At 43.9% G+C, this 21,712-nt stretch overlaps 1 protein-coding gene and 1 long non-coding RNA gene across 5 annotated transcripts; one reads left to right on the forward strand and one right to left on the reverse strand.

Annotated features, from left to right (window-relative positions):
- Nucleotides 1–460: 460 nt before the first annotated feature.
- Nucleotides 461–20,880, reverse strand: jakmip3 (Janus kinase and microtubule interacting protein 3). Of its 4 annotated transcripts, XR_006369202.1 has the most exons (25): nt 20,616–20,857; nt 19,091–19,293; nt 18,447–18,689; nt 16,681–16,920; nt 15,674–15,865; nt 13,438–13,548; nt 13,177–13,332; nt 12,779–12,916; nt 12,450–12,485; nt 12,222–12,293; nt 11,488–11,592; nt 11,230–11,358; nt 10,608–10,691; nt 9,289–9,351; nt 8,864–8,962; nt 8,668–8,766; nt 8,414–8,473; nt 7,021–7,086; nt 6,575–6,643; nt 5,910–5,987; nt 4,987–5,220; nt 4,235–4,300; nt 4,106–4,165; nt 2,126–2,336; nt 461–2,055 (listed from the first exon to the last, which is right to left on the reverse strand). XR_006369202.1 is itself a non-coding variant. In XM_044101543.1 (24 exons), the coding sequence occupies exons 2-23, from the start codon at nt 19,223–19,225 to the stop codon at nt 4,115–4,117; spliced, it is 2,526 nt and encodes an 841-aa protein (XP_043957478.1). In that variant the 5' UTR covers nt 19,226–19,293; nt 20,616–20,880; the 3' UTR covers nt 461–2,336; nt 4,106–4,114. The 4 variants fall into 4 exon arrangements, 3 of the variants coding, with proteins under 3 accessions (XP_043957478.1, XP_043957479.1, XP_043957480.1); XM_044101543.1 differs by having other exon boundaries at nt 461–2,336; nt 20,616–20,880; XM_044101544.1 differs by having other exon boundaries at nt 463–2,336; nt 8,420–8,473; nt 20,616–20,880.
- On the forward strand, nt 6,569–8,406 carry LOC122822715. The gene is made up of 3 exons (XR_006369209.1): nt 6,569–6,669; nt 6,986–7,106; nt 7,530–8,406. It is a non-coding gene; the product is annotated as an uncharacterized LOC122822715 (long non-coding RNA).
- Nucleotides 20,881–21,712: the final 832 nt, after the last annotated feature.

Consider the following 21,712-nt stretch of genomic DNA (forward strand, 5'->3'; position numbering starts at 1 on the left):
TATGGTTCTAGATCAGGGGTCTCAAACTCCAGTCCTGCAACCTTTAGATGAGCCTCTGCTGCACCTGAATAGAATAATTAAGGCTCTGGAGAACTGATCTACACAAGGTGGAGGTAATTAAGCCATTTCATTCCAGTGTTTTGTACCTGTGGCTCATCTAAAAACTGCAGGACTGCGACTGGAGGACTGGAGTTTGAGACTCCTGTTTTAGATGGTTTTAGATGGTTCTGGATGGTTTTAGATGGTTCTGGATGGTTTTAGATGGTTCTGGATGGTCACATGCTGGGAATTCCAAGGGGGCAGATGACTGCTGATTCTGAGCCTGGTACAGGTTCTGGTTCTGTTGGAGGTCTTTTCCTGTTAAAGGGGAGTTGTTTCTCTCTACTGTCTCCCCCTGCTGGTCAGAAGGTGGTGCTGTAGGTCAGGATCGTCTGCAGGGTTTCCATAGAAATATTTAACTAATTTGAATCATGAACTGAACTTGAGCTGTTGATCAACTCGGATCAGTCGAATCGATTGTGTTGGAAAGTTCTTTTGGTAAAGAGCCTGTAGAAATGAACTGGTCCGATTTATTGCAGAATCCAGTCCAGCTCTGATTTTGATCTGCAGCGTTTCTGGGACTTGAACCTAACCCTAACCGTAACCCTATGCTGGATGAATCCTGACACTTGACCCTGATTCTGCGGAAACAGCTTCTCATGAAGCCCATCTGGACCCACCCTCCTCTGGCCTGGATTCTGGTCCAGATGGAAACCCAGACCGAGGCCGCACTGCAGCAGCTCTAGCCTGAATCTCCTACAGAAAAATATGAAACTATTTGGTAATTTGCTCTTTAGAACAAACACATTTCCAGAGATCAAGGTGCCCTGTAAACATATTCTTGTGTGTTCTGACCCAGTCAGCTGAAGCTCCTCTGATAGAACCCGGCTGCAGCAGAACTTCATTTGTAACTTGATAAGAGCTGCTTTATAGAGAACCAGCTCTGAAGCTTTCTCTGGCTTTGTGTTTTCTCTTGAATCTGAATGGAGCAGATGAGTCCTTCATTACTTTTCTCTCTGAGGCGATCCAGCAACCCGGGTCAAAGCTGCCGGTCCGGACCGTCTGCCGGGGTTTGAGGTTTAGCTGCTCTGGCGTTAAATCTGAGCGTTGAACCCTGTTAGTGAACACAACACAAACACCTGGAGTCTCATGTGCAACATTTTAATCTCAGTGATGATGTCAGAGTTTCACAGAAGGGTTAGAAAAATAGAATCTGGGATCATAAAAGTCCAGAATGCTGGAAGTGAAGATGAGTTGTGCTCTTTCTACACTTTGACTGATGATGACCACAAACTGCAGAGCTCACTTCAAAATTAAAGCTGATCTGAAGGATGACTTTAATTTAAAAAAATTAAAAAATTGACTTAAAAGTACAAAATATTCAACAATGTTTGTATTTCAGATGAATGAGATTATGTCCAGTAGCAGAATAAAAACTTCATCTGTTTATTAAATCAGCTGAAAGCAGTAAAGTTATCTTCCATCATCAGTAACAGGAATAAAACCAGGAACATTTTTCCATCAAGTAAACACTGTTTGGGTTTTAAAAGTTTCCACTTGGAGTCGGATCTCCTTATGAACATGGAGGAGGTTGGATCCACCTCCAGCACCTGGTGAAGAAACTCGGCGTCCTCTGGCAGGAAGTTTTTGCGTCGGGTCTAGACGAGACCTGCCGCCATGCATGATGTGTTCTAACATGCATTTCTGAAAAGCTTCCAGGCATCAGATGACCACAACTCTCAAGGTCATCGCAAACTCTGTCATGGCTGCAGGTAGTCGGGCATTTCATGGCCTAAGCAAGGACTTTAGTCGACTCCAACTTGAGTTCAACGCCTTCCAGTTCCCCACCTTCGTCCCCTGACCTCTGCCTTCTAACGCCGCAGCAGGTTTGTGTTCGAACCGGGTTTCAGTTGGACTTCCTGGTTCTGTTCAGCAGACCTCCTAGTGTGGTAAAGACGTTTCTGGGTTCAGCGTTCGGTTCTGAGACGGATGGTGTTGCATTCCGCCTCAGTGACTCTAGAACCAGTGGACAGGTGTCATTGAGCTGGATCCCAGATGCTTTTGTCTCATTTGAAGCATCACTGACCTGAATTCAGCTTTGTTTCCACGGAAACCACTTTTAATCTCTGAGGCAGTCCTGAAAGTGGCCGTTACAAAGCAGAGGCCAGCTGACAACAAGAAGGGTCGAGTTGTGCTTTGTTGCCACTGGCTTCAGAGCTGCAAAGTCCTACAGTGACCCGGTTCTGGTCCAGACTGAGCCGGCGCTGCTGAGTGTCCACCTGGTGCTCTCCGGTGGGCTGAGAAAGAGAAACAAGGGCTCAGAAACTCTGCTGCTTGGCGCAGGTGGATTTAATTTTATTTCACAGCGCCTATGGCTGTGTGGGTAGAGGAGTCTTCTTGCGATGGAAAGGTTGTAGGTACGATTCCAGCTTCCTCCTGCCACATGTTGAGGTGCCTCTGGGCACTTAACCCCAAATTGCCTCCCGATCTGCGTATGGGTGTATGAATGTGTTTGTTTGTGAGTGTGAATCAGTCAATGTGACTCTAGTGTAAAGTGCTTTGTGGTCAAAATGACTGGAAAAGCTCTATATAAGTTCAGTCCATTTACCATTCACTAAATAATAAATATAAATAATTCATGTAATAACTGAAACTGAAGAAAATGAGCTTTGACAGATGAGTTAAATTGTGTCAAGTTGCTGATCTCTAAACGTTTGGAAAGTCGGGCTGCTGATGCGTTCAGGGTCCTGGTGGTTCCTCTCAGATCACCAACAAAACCCGTTAGGAACCTTTTTATTAAATCTCTTTGATCAAACAGCTTTTTCTGTGCAAGACATTAATATGCAGACATCTTTAGCTGAGGAATGGAAACCAGGGTTTGGACGACTTCAGATTATTTAAGGTCGACTACAACATGATGAACGTCGAGTCGAAGCCCACTAGTCGCGTCATAAGTTAGACTTTATCAGCTAAATTCACCACAAATATAGATAAAAACAGCTTTTAATAAGTCTGTTATGCAGAATGAATAGAACAAGAAACAGAACTTTATCCTGGACTTCTTCCTGAGCGGTGGAGAAAAGTCCAACACGCTGCAGAAAGTCGCTCTGACTTGTTCTTTCAAACACCGGCTGATGCTGATGATCTCTGAATAGCTGCACATTGATTGGTCAATTATCTCACTGACCACAGTGGAACATCACAAAGCAAACCCATCATGACCGGATCCCGTTTGGTCACAGTTGAATCCAGCGCCGCGTCCTGCCGCTCCTCCGACTGACGCGCAGCAGGACGCTGCGCTGATGGGCAGCGGCTCTCTGAACCGACATGCAGGCGGCGGCAGAGATCGCCTCCATCAGGCCCTCAGAGTGAAGGCTGGACTTTGTTTCCAGATGTTGTTAGGCAGTATTTTACAAGAGCGTAAAGCTGCCAGGTTAGAAGCTTCGACAGCAGAGAGACGCCCATCAGCTGGAGGGATAAAAAGCTCGACATCGTGACGCGTTGTCCCACATTACTCCCCTAGTCTTTAGTAAGATGTTTTTCAGCACTAGTTGCTTTAATTTGACAGCAATCCGACAGGAATGAGGCAGAGAGGGGAGAGAAGCCTGGGCCCAGCGAGCCGAGGACGGGAGTCGGACTCCAGATACCCGCTCCAGTCTCTCTATGCGGTGCGCCGCGCTAACCACTGCACCACTGCACCACCGCGCTAACCACTGCACCACAAAATGCCTCTATTCCCTTACTGGAATTTTCAATTTCTTTTTGGTAAATTATTTACAGTTTTATACAACTTGAACAATCTGACGACTTCAACTAGTTTCTTTCATTTTCAATCAGTTTCGTCACGTGATTGCGACTAGTGGACTGGCTCAGTTAAAGTCATTGCAGAATAAAGAATTGACTAGTTGGTGCAACACTGGAAACTTAACCCACTCCACGGTTACCTGGGTAAACCCTGGTGATGCTTTCACTGCCTGAGTCAACCTGGGCTACCTGATACCTTGGATGAACATGTTTGAGCCAGAACTCCTGAACCTGGATTACATTGTGTGTGTGTGTGACTCACCTGCTGCATTCAGGACCAAAGGATGAAGGCCAAAGAGAAGAATAGAAATAGAAACAGAAACTGGAAAAAAAAAAAGAATCAGTGGAGTACGCAGCAGGAATAGATGGAAGGTTTTCTGGTTGTTCTTACCTTCTCCTCTAGCTCTTTAATCTGTCGTTTCTGTGCTTCTATACATTCCTCCAGCTCCTTGTTCCTCTGTGCAGCACAAACATATCATCATTACTAGGTTCCATGTTCAGTCTGCTCTACTTTCAACCCTTTTGTTGCTGTTAATCTCACTGCCAAAGCCATTCAAGTTGGTAAACCTCACAGAAATCACTGGTGCTGAGTTTGGACGTGTGTAAATCCTCATTCTTACTCTGTTAATTAAAGGATAAATGAACTGTGGTTAAGTTTCTGGGTCCTGGGAGAACAGAGTGCCAGAGCCAATCCATGATCCTTTAATGCAGCAGCAGAAAGAACCAGAAAGCTGGATTTGAACCAGCAGCTCCACATCATTTTCACTCCTCCTGCTGAGAGCCGGAGAAGCAGCTGCACACCAGGACTGATGGAGGTTTTCAGGGTGGAGTTGTTCTCGGGGTTTTCTTTGTTGGGGTAATTTTTTATTTTGCTGTGCGGTTTTCATAGCCTAAATAAATTATGGCTAATATTAATAATAATTAATAATTATAATCACACGTCACTCCATGGAGGAGATTCGTCCTTAGCTGTTAGGTTTCATACTGAGGGGGGGACTTGATGTCATCTGGAGCTTTTTCCTATTTGACATGGCTCTAATTCTTTTAAAATGAATAATAATTGGGCAAAAGTGGAATTCTTTGTGGATTATGAACCAGACTGTGACTAAAACTAATGTATCTGTAATAAATGAAGCTGCTCACCTGCTGTGTGAGCTGAAGCAGTTCCATCCTTTCTCGGAGGATCTGGGCATCTCTTTCTCTGAGCTCACACATCACACATCGTTTCCACTGATCCATGGCTCTCCTCAGCTCCTCTTTCTCTCCTTCTGTGAGCATGTCAGACAGTCGACCCTCTCCCTTCATTAGTCCTGGAGTCCTGGAAGCCTCCTCCTGCTGCAGAGCTTCGAACAACATGGCCTCCAGCTCCAAGATCCTCTGAGTCAAACACAGACGGTAGAAATTTGGTCTCTCTGGAACTGCAGGAGAAACTCCATCTTGTTATCAGTTTGGAGGATAATATTTCTTTATCATAATGTAGTGATGACCTTTGACCTTAACCTTCAGAGCCACAGAAAGCCGGTTCCAAAGTGGGTCTTCTAGCAGCTGCAGAACTTTTCCAGAACCAGAGACTAAAGTCTCGGATCAGATAAACTCATCCAGGCGTTTGATTCCTGCAGCAGCGTCTTCACAGGTCTGATTGACAACCCAATGGTCCAGAACGCTGCTGCTGGAGTTCTGACTAGAACCAGGAGGATGGAGACACCACCTAGTTCTACAATTCTTCACTGAGAGACTTTAAACTGCTGGTAGTTCATAATTCACTAAATGGATTAAAGATCTGCTGCTGTTTCTGCTGGATCAACCTGCTGGTTCTGGTTCTGCTCTGCATCCAGAACCAGAACCCAACATGGAGAAGCAGCATTCAGCTTTTATTCATCACAAAAGTGAAAAATAGCCTGCTTTTCCAATTCAACATAATGTTTTTCTGCTTGTTTTATTTTCTTTCTAATCATGTAAAGCACTTTGAGAAAAAGCAGCTTATTAGCACAATAAGGGTTGTTGGAAATGTTTATTCTTGTTTCTATATTGTTTCGAAGTACAGTAACTGATGTGGTTGAACTGACCTTATGGGCCTGATCCATGGACTGCTTCCTGAAGTCCAGCTCTTCATCCAAGTAACCTTTCTGTTTTCTGAAGAGATCCTGGAGACAAATCAGACAGAAATCATTCTGATGATAGAAATGTCTTCAAACACTGAATCGGATTGTGGCAGATGTGACTTATTGATGCTCTTAAAGTTCATGCCAGTGAGTAAAACCTTCAGATCTTCCTCCTTAAAATGATTATGAAACTGTCTGACAATCTGGTTTTGATCAATTTAGATAAAAGTTCCTTCTGTTGATGTCATGAGATGTCATTTATAATTTTTGAAAGTTTTTATTAAAAACAGACAGAAATGCTGCTCAGACAGTTTTACTTCCTGATGATGGATGGTTTCATCTGGGAGCTGCAACCCCAACTCTCACTGACCTTTAACCTTTTATCAGGTTCTGCTGAGATATTGTTTCACACCATGAGTTCAAACTGAACTGAAGCTTCATGCTGTGATGATCCGTTGGATAAAATCAGATTATCTGCATTAACCCTTTCACCATCATAAAGAGTCCAATAGAAAAGGGTTCTGTCGCCAGAACATCAGCAGCAGGTTGACTGTCGCCATGGAGACATCATTTATTAACATCTTTGTCAGATTATAGAGCCAGTATGACAGTAGAATGGTCGTCTTCACCTTCTCGTTCTCGATGTCCAACATTTTCTGCTGCAGAGCCGACTTGGTCACTTCGATGGACTCCAGCCACTGGAAGAGCAGACAGAGGCAGTCAGGTGGGTCTGAACTGGGCAGGCGCTGCTTCTCCTCTAGAGGACAAGAAAAGCTCTACAACATTAAACTAAGCTTGTTTCCACAAGTGGTTTGAATCTGGATTCAGTGATCTAGATCAGTGTTGCCCTGCATGTTTTAGTGTTTCCTTCTGACAAACACACCCGACCTGTATGAGTGGGAGGTTAAGGGGCCTCCGCAGCTTCCCTCCAACCAACAAGTACCTTTGTTACCTTTAACAAAGTCATTTTATTTTTCATTTGACCTTCAAGTAAATGTAATGAAACCAAACATTTCTCTTGCTTGATGTGTTAAAATCAGTTGAAGTTGGAGCCTTTGGACCAAAGGTTTCTCACCTTTTCTGCCAGAGTGAGCACCGTCCTTGCATGGATCACGGTCACCTGCTCCTCATTGGACAAATTCTACAAGAAAAAACCAGCAGGTAAGATCATAAGAACATATTTTCATCTGAGTATCAACAGAAACGGGGAAGACTCATGTCAGCTAAAGTTGGGTGTGTTCAGGTTGGGTTTAGGGCCTATAGCTGCTTTACGCCAAGTTCTAAGGACGGTCTCTAAAGACACTGGTTCACTGGTTCTCGGCCAGCTGCCGATAGGTTCACTGGTTCAGCCGGGTGAAGGTCCAATCTGAATCAATTTTAAGTTGCTGACGGCTTCACTAAACACATTATCTTTGTGAGGAAACGGACATGTTGGACCTTAAAGTGTGTGAAGAACTTGAGCTTTGATTGTCTCTGAACAGAGTGCAGGATGTGAACATATCTGAGCTGACGGGATGATGTTTGAGGGCATCTGCACACTGTTTTAGGTTTCAGAGGATAATTATAAACTTTTCCTTGTTTCAGTGAACAATGAAGACCAAACCAAGGCGGGATGGACCAGAGACTCAGTTGACCCAGTTGTCCAGCAGGGACATTATGGTCCTGAAACTTTGGGGGCTTAGCCAGGCCACGGCCAGTTGAATTTGAATATAAGAGTAGAATAAAGGTTATTTCATGTTCAAATGTTAAAATGATACAGATCATGCTGCTGAGTCTGAGTTCAGAGTCTATAGGCCTGGTTCTGTGGAATCGGCTCAGTTCTGCTGGTTGTCCTGCAGTCTGAACTGACTTCTCTGCCTGAGAAGAAAATCTAACATGACATGATTGTAGAGCAGAAACACAAGAGGACATGGCTTATGCAGTCACTCTGCTGCTGCGCCACAGAGGCACATATTGTTTTTTTTTAATTTTGAAGAGTTCATGGTGGTGGGGTTTATGCTGTGAACTTACTGTTGGAATACTTACAATAAAGCATAACAATACTTTTAGGTATGTGCTCTGTGTTTTTAAATTTGGTCCTTTATGGGATCCCAGGATGTTCAAAAAACATCCATGACTTAAATCCTGAAAGCTCAGGTGTGTTGGTGTAGTATGAGCAATAAAACCGAAACGTTCAGCCCTTCAGAACCAAAGGAGACAAAACCAGCTTCCTCTGTCTGGTGACCACAGCGACCAACTGGGAGCCTCCAACAAACCAGTAACCGGTGAGACAGACCCGAGTCCCCAGAACTGGTTCTGAGATCAGTGGGATTATTTCTTTTCATTCTGTCATCAGTGATGTAACATAAGATAACAAATTTGTAGTTTTACTTAATGCGTTAGACAAAGTTCTAACGAGTTAAACATGGGCACACACAGATCTGATGGTTATATTTAGCACATACATGTACAAGATAAATTCAACATACACTTACGGCGTTATCTCCCAGGATGTCCAACTTCTTCAACAACTGGCTGATGACAATGTCCTGTTGGGACAAAAGTTATTCCATCGGTGAGTTCGTGTGCTGACGGGTCATCTTCACATGTTCATAATGAGCCACAGAATGTTTTCACATGGATGCTGTGCTGTTTTCTGCATGAACAGAAAAGTTGAGGAGTAGTCTATCTGAGTGTTTGGTGAGTGTAGGTTAGTCTGCAGGTGAGACCAGGTGCTACTCACAGTGACCCCTTCGGCCTCACAGTAGATCTGAAGAGGACTGAGACCTTCTGGGAAGTGCAGTTGTTTGAAGTTAATGCCGGGTGAACGGCGCTCCCTCTCCTTTTTCCATGGTAACAGAGACAATGACAATGAAGGCTATTGATTAATCAGTAATTACAACACAAGTGTGGCTCCATAACCCCAAAGCCAGCAGTACCTCCAACTCCAAGATCCTGAACTCCAGCAACTCATTTTGGTCTCTGACGTCCTGAATGTCGTTGTTCAGTCGCAGGGCCTCACCTTCCATTTGCACCACCTGAGAGGTGGCAACAATCAGGATCAACACAGATCATAGTTTGTATCCGCACACATCCAAATCAACCCGTTCTACTGTTACTGCTTTAAAGATGTGAATAAAACACATTTATTGACATCAGATTCTGGTGTCTTCTTGACCAGTGACCCACACTGAACGTCTGGTGCCACCGATCTGACAGGAATTGGTCAAAAGGCTGATTCCCAGTCCAGAACCACCTTAACAATAACTCCAAGAATCTCCACTGTTAATCCTGAAGAAACCAAGAAGCTGTTGATGGTTCAGAACATCCTCAAAGCCACAAGAGTTGAAATAAAGTGCTTCACCTTCTCCACCAGCTCCTGGTTCCTCTGATACAGCGCCTGCTTCTCCTCCACCCACTTCATGTCCTGCAAGCAGAGACATGGCACAACTCAGACACCTTTCACCACGTTCCACCAGTTGTCACACCAAGCTACACAGAATATGTTCATTACATATTTTGTGTAAATCATTCGTAGATGAGAATTTAGTTTGCTCTGTTGCTCAGGTAGTTTTTATAGCAGTTGAGACCCAAACAGGGTCCAGAACCAGAAAAATGTGCAAAATGTGAATTTTGAATAATAGGCCCCCTTTAAAGATAATGCTGAACTCTGACACTTCCTAGGAAAAGAACAACATTTCTTTCTATCTTTGAAAGAGGGGCAATGTTTGAGTTTGGGGATCGACCTTTGACCTGTGCAGGGCAAATTGCTGCTGGGATAGGATCAACCCCCTTGAAGGGAGCAGTTCTCTTAATCACAGACCAAAACAAGATGAGGAATACCTGGCCCTGATTGGTCCGATCTGAGAAGTTGTGAAAACAAAACATCAACATAAAGGCCCTCAGCCCCTCCATGAAGTGTGCACTCAAAGTAAACAAGGGTTCAAGTATTCAGGTTACAAACGTGCAAAAATGTGAGAATTGGGAAGTTTGCCTCTGCACCGCAACATCAAGGTTCAAAATTGCGGATCGGTCACTGTTTAGGTATTTACTGCTAAAATGTACAAATGCAACCATAAAATTGACTTTAAACGCACACTGGAGAGGGTTTTGCTCTCCAGAATCATTGCTGGAGATATTTGGCTGTTCAAATCTGTTTTCTTATGACGTGTTGAATACTGAACACCCCAAAAGCATTGCCACAAATCCACTGCTTAACTCCAAGCTTCACATGCAGCAATGAATTGTGGGAAATGTACTTGGATCTGCCTGCATGCAGGATTAGGCAGAAAGGGCGGAAATAGGACCCAAAAGGGGCGTGGCCAAGGATCGGGACGCACTTAACATGAACGTGCATCTGAAGGACAGGAAGGAGGACGGATTGGGACGGGCTGTCACCCAGGTGACCTCTGATAGCCAATAAAAACCCAGAAATAAACTGGGGGTGCTGTGGGTAAAGCACGGCCTTAGACTTCGACACAGATGTCACAGGGTCGAGTCCCGGCCTGATGACCTTTCTCACATGTCTTTCCCCTCTTTCATACTCAAATAAAGGCCACTACAGCTAATAAAACCTTTAAAAATAAATAAACTGAAGGCTGCCCTCCCCCACTTGTTGGTCAGGCTCAGCCTTTCTCAATCTCATCTACTTCTGACTTTCTGCGATTTGCAGATTTCTTTTACCAATCCTTGATGCTTCAGCGCTGACTCCAGATCTGCCACTCTGCTCTGATATCGACTGATTTCATTTAGCAGTTGTTCTCTGGTCTGAAAGACATGGGACAGAACATCATTCTTAGCATCAGCGAGAATTCACCTCTCTGCGTGTAAGAGCCAAAAATGTCAGTTTGAACATTGTTTATTATTGTGTATGCCTTTTGCATATTTAGATATTTTCTTTACAATCAGGTTTTATTTTAGTATGTGTTTTGTAGAAAAACGCCACCTAATGGACATAATTGAAAATTTATGCAAAGTGCTGTCACTTACTTTAGAAAGAAAGCCAGGATGTGGTGTGGTCAAGTAAGCTCTACACAGTTTTTGACCGTTAAAATGTGGAATGCTGTGCAAGATTGCAGAATTCTTATGTAATATCTGCTCGAAGAAAAGTAAAGTCTGTCGTTCAACAGACTGTATGTGGACTAGTAAGTACTTTTTTAATGCACAAGAGCATATCATCGGACAGAAACGCGTACAAACATCAACAAAGAAAGAAAACTGAAGCTAAATGAACAATATAGTGGCTTTCCACCAGAACGAACAAGCAGCCACTACACTACTGCTGTCTTGCTCAGAGGCCATCTACCTTGATCTCCTTCTCAGCATCGTAGTTTCCTCCGCATGTCTCGGCCAGAAGCGCGTACGCCCGCTGCAGCGCCTGGTACTCCTGGGTAAGCTGGCGGTAGCGAAGCTCTGCCTCCTCACGAACACAAGTCTGAAACCAGCAGTCAGACAGAAAAACCAGTCAGACATTTAAATCTGCTTCTTGTTCTTGCTCTCGGGACCTGAAGCTGCTGAGCCCGAGATTGTTAAGATGGGCCTGGTTTAAGTTCTGAACTTTTACCTCGTCAGGTTCCGTATCTGGAGTTCTGTCAGTGTGGAAGGACAAAGATGATCCGTCAGAATCCATCGATGCCTCTTCATCATAACCATAAAATGTCTCTATGACCTGCAGACAAACACATGATGCATGTCATCATGAGGTCAACAAGTCCTCAGAAACAGCAGAGGAGTTGTTGGTGTCTTGATCTGGGAGTTCTGGGTACTAACTACTTACATTTTTATTTTAGTCTTTAAAATATTTGAATTTGCAGATAACTGTATATTTTTGACTAATTCCATAATTTTAAAATATTAGATATTCCAGCCAGTTCCTCAGTACTTTAGTATTTTAACAAATACTTTTTCAGTCTTGATCTAGTTTAAGAAGACTACTTTTTACTCCTGTTTAAGTATAAATATAATGTAGTACTACTACTTTTACTTGAGGACGGTTTGTCGCTCCTTTGGACATCGGCCTGAAGCGAAGACCAGAACCAGAATGTCATTCAGAACCAACAACCTGAAGGCTTTGAAACCGGATCTCTGAACTATTCAGAGTTCTTCTACTGAACTATTTGAAGTAGTTCTATCAGATAAACGACTGGTTCAGTCGGCGTACACATGGTAGGAGCACAGCTATCTGCGGCACAAGTACAAATATTAATAATATGTGGTTTTGTGGTTCTGCTACTCAAGTTGGCACACTGACGACGGCTCGGCTGCTGGGTGGTTCTGGTGGTACCAGAAGTTTCTCACCCTGCAGGCTCTAAAGGTTCTCCTCCTCCTCACCGGTTCCTGACGTCGGTACCTCAGTAACAAGTCTCGCTCCTAGAACAAACCAAACGTCTTTATTCGTCCTCGCTGACCTGAAGCTCATCAGCTGACTGAACATCACAGACAAGTACGCATCGTCATCTCCTGATGTTACATGGATTACACAGGAAGTACCTCACAAGTTACTGACAGCGGCTGCTCAATACTTACAATAACATTCTTTACATAACCTGCCGTCTCCAGAGCCTGAAATCACAGAAAGGAGATTAAAAATGGCTGTCAAAGTTGTAGTACTGCTATAGTACTACTGTAGTACTGCTATACTGTAGTACTGCTGTAGTACTGCTATAGTACTGCTGTAGTACTGCTATAGTACTGCTGTAGTACTGCTATAGTACTGCTATAGTACTGCTGTAGTACTGCTGTAGTACTGCTATAGTACTGCTGTAGTACTGCTATAGTACTGCTGTAGTACTGCTGTAGTACTGCTATAGTACTGCTGTAGTACTGCTATAGTACTGCTATAGTTTATGTCGAACCTTAGAAAGGTCATCGATGACGTGTTGCTGCTCCACCACTTGTAACCGTAAAAACTCCATCTCGCGCTCATCCTGGTGGTAGCCATGGTAACTTGAGGAGTGACTCCGGTCCAGATCGTTGAGAGAACTGGGTCTCCTCTGTAGACAAACAAAAAGATCAGGCTGGTACCGACGGTTCTGCTCGCTGTTCAGAACCAACAGAACCGGATCACGGCTCAGTTATCCGGCCTGTTTGGGTTTACTGGGTTCTATGTGAACACTGACACCTGCTGGTGAGATGCAACAACTGAACTTGGTTGTTTTTCTATGCCACCTGATCTCTGGAAACATTTTTATGCTTTTATTGCTTAATTAGTTCAAATGGAAAAATGAGTGTTGTGAGTGGTCACCATAGTTACCATAGTTGCCATCTCCAGGTTCTCTTGGGTCACAAAGCGAAGTTTGTTATCAAGGCGACGTAGAGCGAGAGCCAGCTCTTCGTTTTTCCTGCTCAGACGTTTGTTTTTATCCAGAAGGGGAAGAAACTGACTCTCTGTTTCTCTCAGACGCTTCAGCTGAGCAGGACAAAAATATTTTAAAATAAACTCAAAGATTAAAAAGACATTTTAACTTTACAGAGCCTGAATTCAGCTGGGTTCTGGAGGGCATCACATCTTTACCAGTTCATTTCGCTCTTCAGACAGCAGAGAGTTTCGATCTTCCAGTTTCCTGACGACTGCGCTGAGCTCAGCAATCTTCAGCTGAAACCTGCGAGTGTCTCGATCATCTGTCTGTTCAGGAGAACAAACACAGTAAACAGAGCTGTTCAGACCATTAATATTTAGTTTTCATAATTTAAAGAAAGATTATTGATCAGGGTGGCTTTCAGTGGCCGATCAGCTGATCACACAATCTTTAACTTTACAGATGAGGATAAGAGCAAACAGTTAGTAGATGGAAAGCTAACAGGTCAGAAGACCAGAGTGTTTGGATAGTTCGGCCCATAGCAGCCACCTGATCTTTAACAGTATGTTGGCAGGGCATCTTGTCTCCGGAAGAATGCCCATATATGGAAGACGCCGTGACAGCTTGCAGGTAAATCAGCACTTAGATTTATTTTGCTGAGCAGAGCAGACCCCCTGCTGATGACTCTGGCAGAGGTATGTCCCTTAACACTGGTCTTAGAAGGTTGGTTTTGTTTCTAATTCCTCCATTTGTGTAAGGATTTGGTTTTTCTGTGTGTTTATTTAAGTTTCTGTGTTCTGTGGAGTCTCTGTGTTTTCCTGTTTACCCCTTGATTAGTTTCACCTGGTCCTTGTTTCCCCTGATGACACCCAGTGTATTTAAACCCACCTGTGTTCCTTGTTCTTTGTTGGGTCCTTGTCTAGTGGTCTATGCTACCGTCTTGTCTTCTGTCAAGTCTGTCATCAGTTTGTTTGAACCAGGTGTGAGCCATTAGCCTTCCGCTCATTTGTGCTGCCTGAACTTTGGTATTGCTTCCTTACTTATATAAATACCATCATTTTCTTGACTTCAACCTGGGTCCTCTGCGTCTGCGTCACCACAAATCATGATGCCTTGATTTTTGGAGGTGAGATTCTTTTAGAGGGAGTAACACACAAAGAGCGCAGTTGACCGATTTCAGTTATGAAGAGGTGAAGCTTTTTATTATTATTGCTTTGTTAGTGCTAGTTAGACTAGCACTAACTCTATCTGGTCTAATGGAGTTAGGGTTAGTCTAACTCCATTAGACCAGAAGCCTAATAAAATAAGGTGCACAACTTTAAATGGTGTGTTTTTGTGTGTGTTTGTTGACCTGCACACCAATTATTTTATCCTCTGTCTTTGATAAGAGCTAGCACCAAAATGTTCTTCATGCAGATGGACAATAACCATCACTGATGAGAATAGACACAATTAAGATGAACATGTTACCTGAACAGGTTATCAGCTGGTTTCTGACCTGCAAGCAGATTTCAGACACTCCAACTAACTTAACAATCAAAGCTGCACCTGGTGAACTGGTGCAACCTGTACTAGGAAAAACCCAGAACGCAGTCAACCTGATAAGCCTCCTCAAAGGACACTTGAAGACAGGAAGCTGCAAGGATCTGCTGATAAAGTAAATAATTGGGTTCCAGTTGCACTCAGCAAGAGAAATGTGAGAATATTATCATCCATAGATTCAAACACTGGATACACAGCTATGGCTGTTTACTGCATACTAACCTCTCAACATGAATTACCTCAAAGATTATTATAATTTGGACAAACAAGACTTCTTCAACTTGGGCATTATTAAGACAAAGCCAGTAGACTTTTGGAAATTTAAGGAAGCCATTTATAAGGAGATTCTATGGCAGCATTGGAAATAATTCAATCTCTTTAACTTTATTTTTCACTGCAACCAGAGAGATTTCTTAAAATGATCAAGCCAAATGGAGGAAAAGAAGCCAAGATGAGACTGGCTCAATATATTATGGATGGAAGAACAGCAGACCACTGTCCTGGAGTCAGTTAGTGAAGATAAAACTGAATATTTAATTCTGGGAAAATTATGTGAGACGTCTGCCATTATAACTAAAACAGACTGTATCTGCCACAGGCTTCATTGGCAGAAAGTGAAATTAAAATGGTTGAAAAAGGAACCTGGCTGGAAATTTCCAGGAATTAATTTGAATGAAGTGGATTGAGACATTCTTCCTGCAAATGGGAATAATGTTGCAAAGGCCCTTAATGATTTTGGTTCTCACAATGCTGGTTTAATCTAAAAAATAACTCTCAGCCCTTTCATAAATATATGACAGGGACCAGCAGGAGCTGAAAATGTCTCTGTTTCCACCAGGGGGCAGCAAAGATAAAATCCCAGACTTTTTTTAATGCATTTTCAAATAAGCAGGAAGAGGCGGGGCTTACAAAGAAAGGAGCATTGTTAGGGGTGGAGTTAGCAGGATGGTTTAGCCCCGCCCTCTGTGCGTCTCTCAGAGCAGCGATTTGTTGTTCAGCAGCCTGAGTCTGTAACTGGAGGCGGTGGGCGTGGCCAGCCTGCAGCCCCAGAGCTTTATCCAAAACACTGACTGCTCTGTCCTTCAGCTTTATCTCATCCATCTGCACACGGTGGGAGACAGACAGGGAGACAGGCGGAGGGTTAGTCAGGCATCATCACACAGGTAGAAGAGAGGAACATCAGGGCAGACAGACAGGTGATGGGCGGGGTCATGACTCTGCTGCTTTGGAAGAAAAATTGCAGCTGGCAGTTATGAGTGCATGCTGGGCTGAAATGAGACAGAACTGGAGTTCAGCTGGTTTCCAGTTAGGTGAACCGGGTCCAGCTGGAAAACAGGTTTTTGTTTCGACCTCTCGCCTCTTTTACACCCACAGAAGCAAAAAAGAAGCAAATTCTTGACTTCTTTTGGATAAATATTCCAAAACTTTGCCCTCTACTCCAGACAGGTAGCGGGCTGGACCAGAACCTGGGGACTAACTGAACATGATTCAGTTGTTTCACCTCCACTTAATGACAACTATCTTCTCTCCTAGATGAAATTGGCAGAGGTCAGAGGTCACATGCTGATCAGCAGCTAAAGTGATGCTGGTGGAGCAGGACAGCTGCTCAGTACCAGTCAGTGACAGAGTGAAACATGGCTGAATCACCCCACTCTTTTCTGAGTGTTTCCTCCATCTCTGGACTCTAAACTGTGTTCTGCTAATCAGGATTCAGTGGATCAGAAAATGGATCAATGTTGTCATTTCAGTGAAAGTTGTACAAACTATCAGCTGTTGGATGATTTGGATTTCTTCATGTGTTTGGAAACCTGGAGAAACCTCAGCAGATAAATGAAGTAACAGGAGTTACCAGTTTGTCCTGGTAACTCAGCTGTCAGTAACAGTGCAAACTGTGTTTGTGCCACAGCGCCCCCTACCAGTCGTCGGATCTCCCTCTCACAGTCTCTCTTGGTTCTGTGAAGCTCCTCCTGGTGCTGGTGATGTGCCGATCGGAGCTCGGCTGCTCTGGCCTGGCAGGCCTGCTGAGCCAGTGCCACGGTCTCCTCTGCATGTTTTTTTGCTCCCCGCAGTTCCTGCACCTCCTGCTGGAGGCGACAGCGCTCCGTCTCCCAGCTCCTCCTCGCCTCCTCCATCTCACCCATCAAGGCGCTTCTCACCTGCACAGAGGGTCGGGGTTAGGACAGGAGCGCCTTCTGAGGCAAAACCATTTGGAAAATCCACATTTAGTCACAATGTGAGAGACAGAAAAGAGACCTCAGTTGGATTCTTTCCAGTCCAGTTCAAACTTGAAGTCAACTTGGTTTCAAAGCAGCCAAATGTAAAATCTGTATTTTATTTTAAAAGTAACCAGTGGAGGCAGTCTGGTAAAAACATCAAACCAGTTCTGACCCTGAAGCAGATAGAGAAGGTGACCTTTCACCCTGACCTTTAAAGCTAAGCAGTTCAGAACTTGGTCAAAAGCGCTGTTTGGACCAGAACCAGTCATGTGAGCTGTTAGACAGCAGGAGACATAGAGACCAGGACAATGACCACAGGAGAAATGGGTTAGTGATCTCACTGAACATCTGATGCTCTGATTCCTGGCATCTGATTGGCTCCTGAATTAAAGGAAAATCTATGATTAATTAGAGCAAGAAGTCTGGACCAGGAAGGATGGACAGAAAATGCAGAAAGTTTTGGATCCAATTCAGGATCCTAGGGAGGGATGGATGATGGATGGATGGATGATGGATGGATGATGGATGGATGGATGGATGATTGATGGATGGATGATGGATGATTGATTGATGGATTGATGGATGGATGATGGATGGATGGATGGATGATGGATGGATGGATGATGGATGATGGATGATGGATGGATGGATGATGGATGGATGGATGGATGGATGGATGATGGATGGATGGATGGATGGATGATGGATGATGGATGATGGATGATGGATGGATGGATGATGGATGGATGGATGGATGGATGATGGATGGATGGATGATGGATGATGGATGCTGGATCATCCATCATACATGGATTGATGGATGATGGATGGATGATGGATGGATGGATGCATGGATGGATGATGGATGGATGGATGGATGATGGATGGATGGATGGATGGATGGATGATGGATGCTGGATGGATGGATGGATGGATGATGGATGGATGGATGATGGATTGATGGATGGATGGATGGATGGATGGATGGATGATGGATGGATGGATGATGGATGGATGATGGATGGATAGATGGATGGATGGATGGATGGATGATGGATGGATGGATGGATGATGGATTGATGGATGGATGGATGGATGATGGATGGATGGATGGATGGATGATGGATGGATGGATGATGGATGGATGGATGGATGGATGGATGGATGGATGGATGATGGATGGATGATGGATGGATGGATGATGGATGCATGGATGGATGATGGATGCATGGATGGATGGATGGATGATGGATGGATGGATGATGGATGGATGATGGATGGATGGATGATGGATGGATAGATGGATGGATGGATGGATGGATGATGGATGGATGATGGATGGATGGATGGATGGATGATGGATGGATGGATGGATGATGGATGGATGGATGGATGGATGCACGATGGATGCATGGATGGATGCATGGATGGGTGATGTAAAATATTGACCATCAGTTGTTGATCACCTTGTCCGTTGATCCGTCTCGCAGGTTTTGGACGAGTCCATTCAGACGTTGGATTTCTCCATCTTTAATCTTAATGACCCTCATTAGCTCCATCTCATGTTGCCGTAGCAACGTCTCCCTGGTGACCGCTAACTCCTTCTGCTTCTCTTCATGGAGTTTGGTCTTCAGCTCCGTTAGGGTCACCGTTGTACGGTTATGCTCAGCCTTCAACTCCTGACTCTTCTCTCTCTCCAGGCGGCTCACCTGGTGGAGTCAGAAACTACGTTACTCCACACAGACATAGTACTACTGATAGTACCGCAGTACATTAAGTACTACTACTGGAGGTACCACAGAAACTGTACTAGTCCCAAAAAAGTCACAAATACAACTACGGTGTTATTACAGAAAGTATTTTAGGGACCATAGAAGCTTTTCTAGCACAACTAGAATGAATACCACTCAACTTACTACAGTAACTGAAATTAGCAAAGTAAAAGCGTTGGGTTGCAGAATGTACTATAGCAGAGGCTGCTATAGTTTCTGCAGTAGTGCCTCTGACAGTAGCACAATAACTGTAGTAGTTCTGGTTTGACAATACATCTAGTTCTCCTACTAAAAAACTACGGCAGTCACAGTAGGACATTTGGATCTCCAGTCCTTACCTTATTTTTCTCCTGTTGGAGTTCAATCTGAATCTCCGTCAATTTGGCTCTCAGTTCCTCATTGGCCGCTTGAAGGGTTGCCATGGCGTCCGGTCGCTCTCCCTTTCCTCGCCCTGCTACTCCTCGTTTTGACATAACCAACAGCTGCTGGCTCCTCGCCCTCCTCCAGCTAAATGTCAGCCTGATCCTTCCTACATCTGCACCTGTGGACACAGGAAGTTGTCACTGTAGCTCTGAAGCGTGTGAAGGATTTGTGTTGTAGCTCAACAGGTTTTGCAGATGATTTCTGTAATATTTTTGAAAGAAATTAAGTTCTTTATGTTCAACATATTTCAAGAGAGAAAGTTACCATGACCTTCACAACAACTCGCCTTGCTTTTTTAAAACCTTTTATTATTTGACAGCAACCGCCTGTGAGTCTCAGGTATTATATTCCTTATAGGGCCTTATACGTTTGTTAGACAAATGTGACGAAATCTCCCTGTTGCATTTGAACCTCTGAACCACTGAGACATTTCAATCTGAGCAGCATCACATGGAAGGAGTTTGTCAATGATCTGAAGAGCTGAAATCACTGGTCCAGGCACAGACTGGCTGAAATTTGCTATAAACACCTGGAGACAGGATGAGGTCAGCTGAGCTGAGGAGCAACAAGTTGGGTTGCCAGGTATGGAGGTAGAGAAGTACTGAATGAAGCAAAGGACACCATCTCTGCTGTCAAACATGAACATAGAAACATTATGAGCCGTTTCTCTGGTAACAGTTCAGGAAGACTTATAATGGAAGAAAGGAGAAGTTAACCTTAAGGTGAAAGAAATCTAGAGAGAAAAGTTGCCAACAACTTAAAAACCTTCAGGATTTTGGAGCTTTTCTGTAAAGAGAAACAAAACAAAATCCATCTGGAAATGTTCACAGACCTGGTGACCAACTTCCATAAAGATCTGTGCTGCTGCAAGAGTCCAGATTCAACTGTTGAGACCCATTTTGCGCCAGCGTCTGCAGGAAACTTGAATAAATTAATTTATAACCTGTATTTCATGTTTTTGTTGATTTTCTTTCAACAGACCTTCCATAAAATTACAGGGTGTTAATTTTTTTGTGAGGACATGAAATTGGCTGGGGATTGCATAATTATTCTCCATAAAGTGTTTTTATGTTTAGTTTTAGTGGAGCGACTCCATCTGAGATGTTTGTCGTATCTCTGCAGTATTTATTTCTGAAGTCCCAGCTGGATCAGTGTGCTGTCACTGTAGTACTCACTGTAATATTGTGTAGTTTGGATAAATGTCAGTAATATTTCAGGAGTCACATCCATCTGTAGTGTTTGTGCAGCAGCTGCATCCTGCTAGTTTCTGCTAGCTCAGCTGCATCCCTGTAGTTTCTGTTCTGAACTGGCAAGTATTTTATTCGTACTCTGCAGAGACTTCCTGATCCTTCTTTGTGATGAAGGGCAGTGAAAGGTTGATTGTTTCCATGGGAACAGGATCAGCTGTCAGCATCAGCAGCAGAAAGATGCAGAACTTACCATGCAGCAGGATGCTTTGGACTCCTCATCGTTGTTTGTGCTGATCAGCCTCCTGTGCAGCATGCTATCAGGCTATGAGAAGCTAGCTCCACTGCAGTTTACAGTGTGTGTGTATCGGGGTGAGTGTGTGTCTGGGGGTGTGTGATGCTGCCTCTCTGCCAGCCTGTAGATGCTGGTGGGCTCCGTCACTTTGGGTTCCACTGTCACTCGGCTGCTAGCATCTCTGCAGCTTCTGCTTACATCATCGCCTCCTCTTCCTCTTCTTTCTCTTCCTCTCCTCCCAGCATCCCTTGGTGTGATTCAGCTCAGCTTGCTGATTTGTCTCCCCCTGCAGGACAAAGCCTGTCATCACAACTGACTGGAGGTTTAACATCTCTTAGCAGTGGGACATTCAGGTATCTGAGTGTTGATACTATGAAGATGGTTTCTATGACAACAGAAACCTTAGCTGACATAAGGTTGATGTTTAATGTGTAGTTAATGTTGGATGGACCAGGAGTCCAGTGACGATCAGAACCTTCCTGCTGCAGATGGAGATGAATCTGTTGTCCTAAAGCTCTTGGTTCCACCGACAGTCACTCCCTGAGTTTGATTCCCATCAGAGGGAAAACAGCAGCTAATGGTGAGAAATGTTCAGTAATGAATGTAACTCAGCAGACCGGCTTATAATAGAGCCATCAGAGGCCCTTTGTGCCCAACAACACCTCCTCTATCCTAACATTCAGGTATCTGAACCAATAAGCTAATCAATATCCAAAACTAATCATCAGCAGCTGTTTAACGTTGATCCACCACTGCCACATATGTTGCTCAAAACTTAAATAATAAAGGCTTGCCAGAAATTTTTTATTGAACTGAGTTGTAAACCGGACTAAGTTACCATGGCGATGGTTTGATGGTTTGACCCTGCAAACCTTCTGCCTGGGCTGATTTTTAAAATCCAGGTTGTGTTTCTCATCTGTTTCATTTTCATTCTTTCAGGTGGTCGTTTGCTCTTGAGGAGGAAAGCTCCCGTTTATTCAAGCTTAGATTAAATGTGGTGGCATTACTGCAGTCAAGCTGAGCAGTTTTTGAACCTGATCCAATTCCTGAGTCAT

The sequence above is a fragment of the Gambusia affinis genome, linkage group LG20, assembly GCF_019740435.1.
Source record: "Gambusia affinis linkage group LG20, SWU_Gaff_1.0, whole genome shotgun sequence".
Taxonomy (NCBI): domain Eukaryota; kingdom Metazoa; phylum Chordata; class Actinopteri; order Cyprinodontiformes; family Poeciliidae; genus Gambusia; species Gambusia affinis.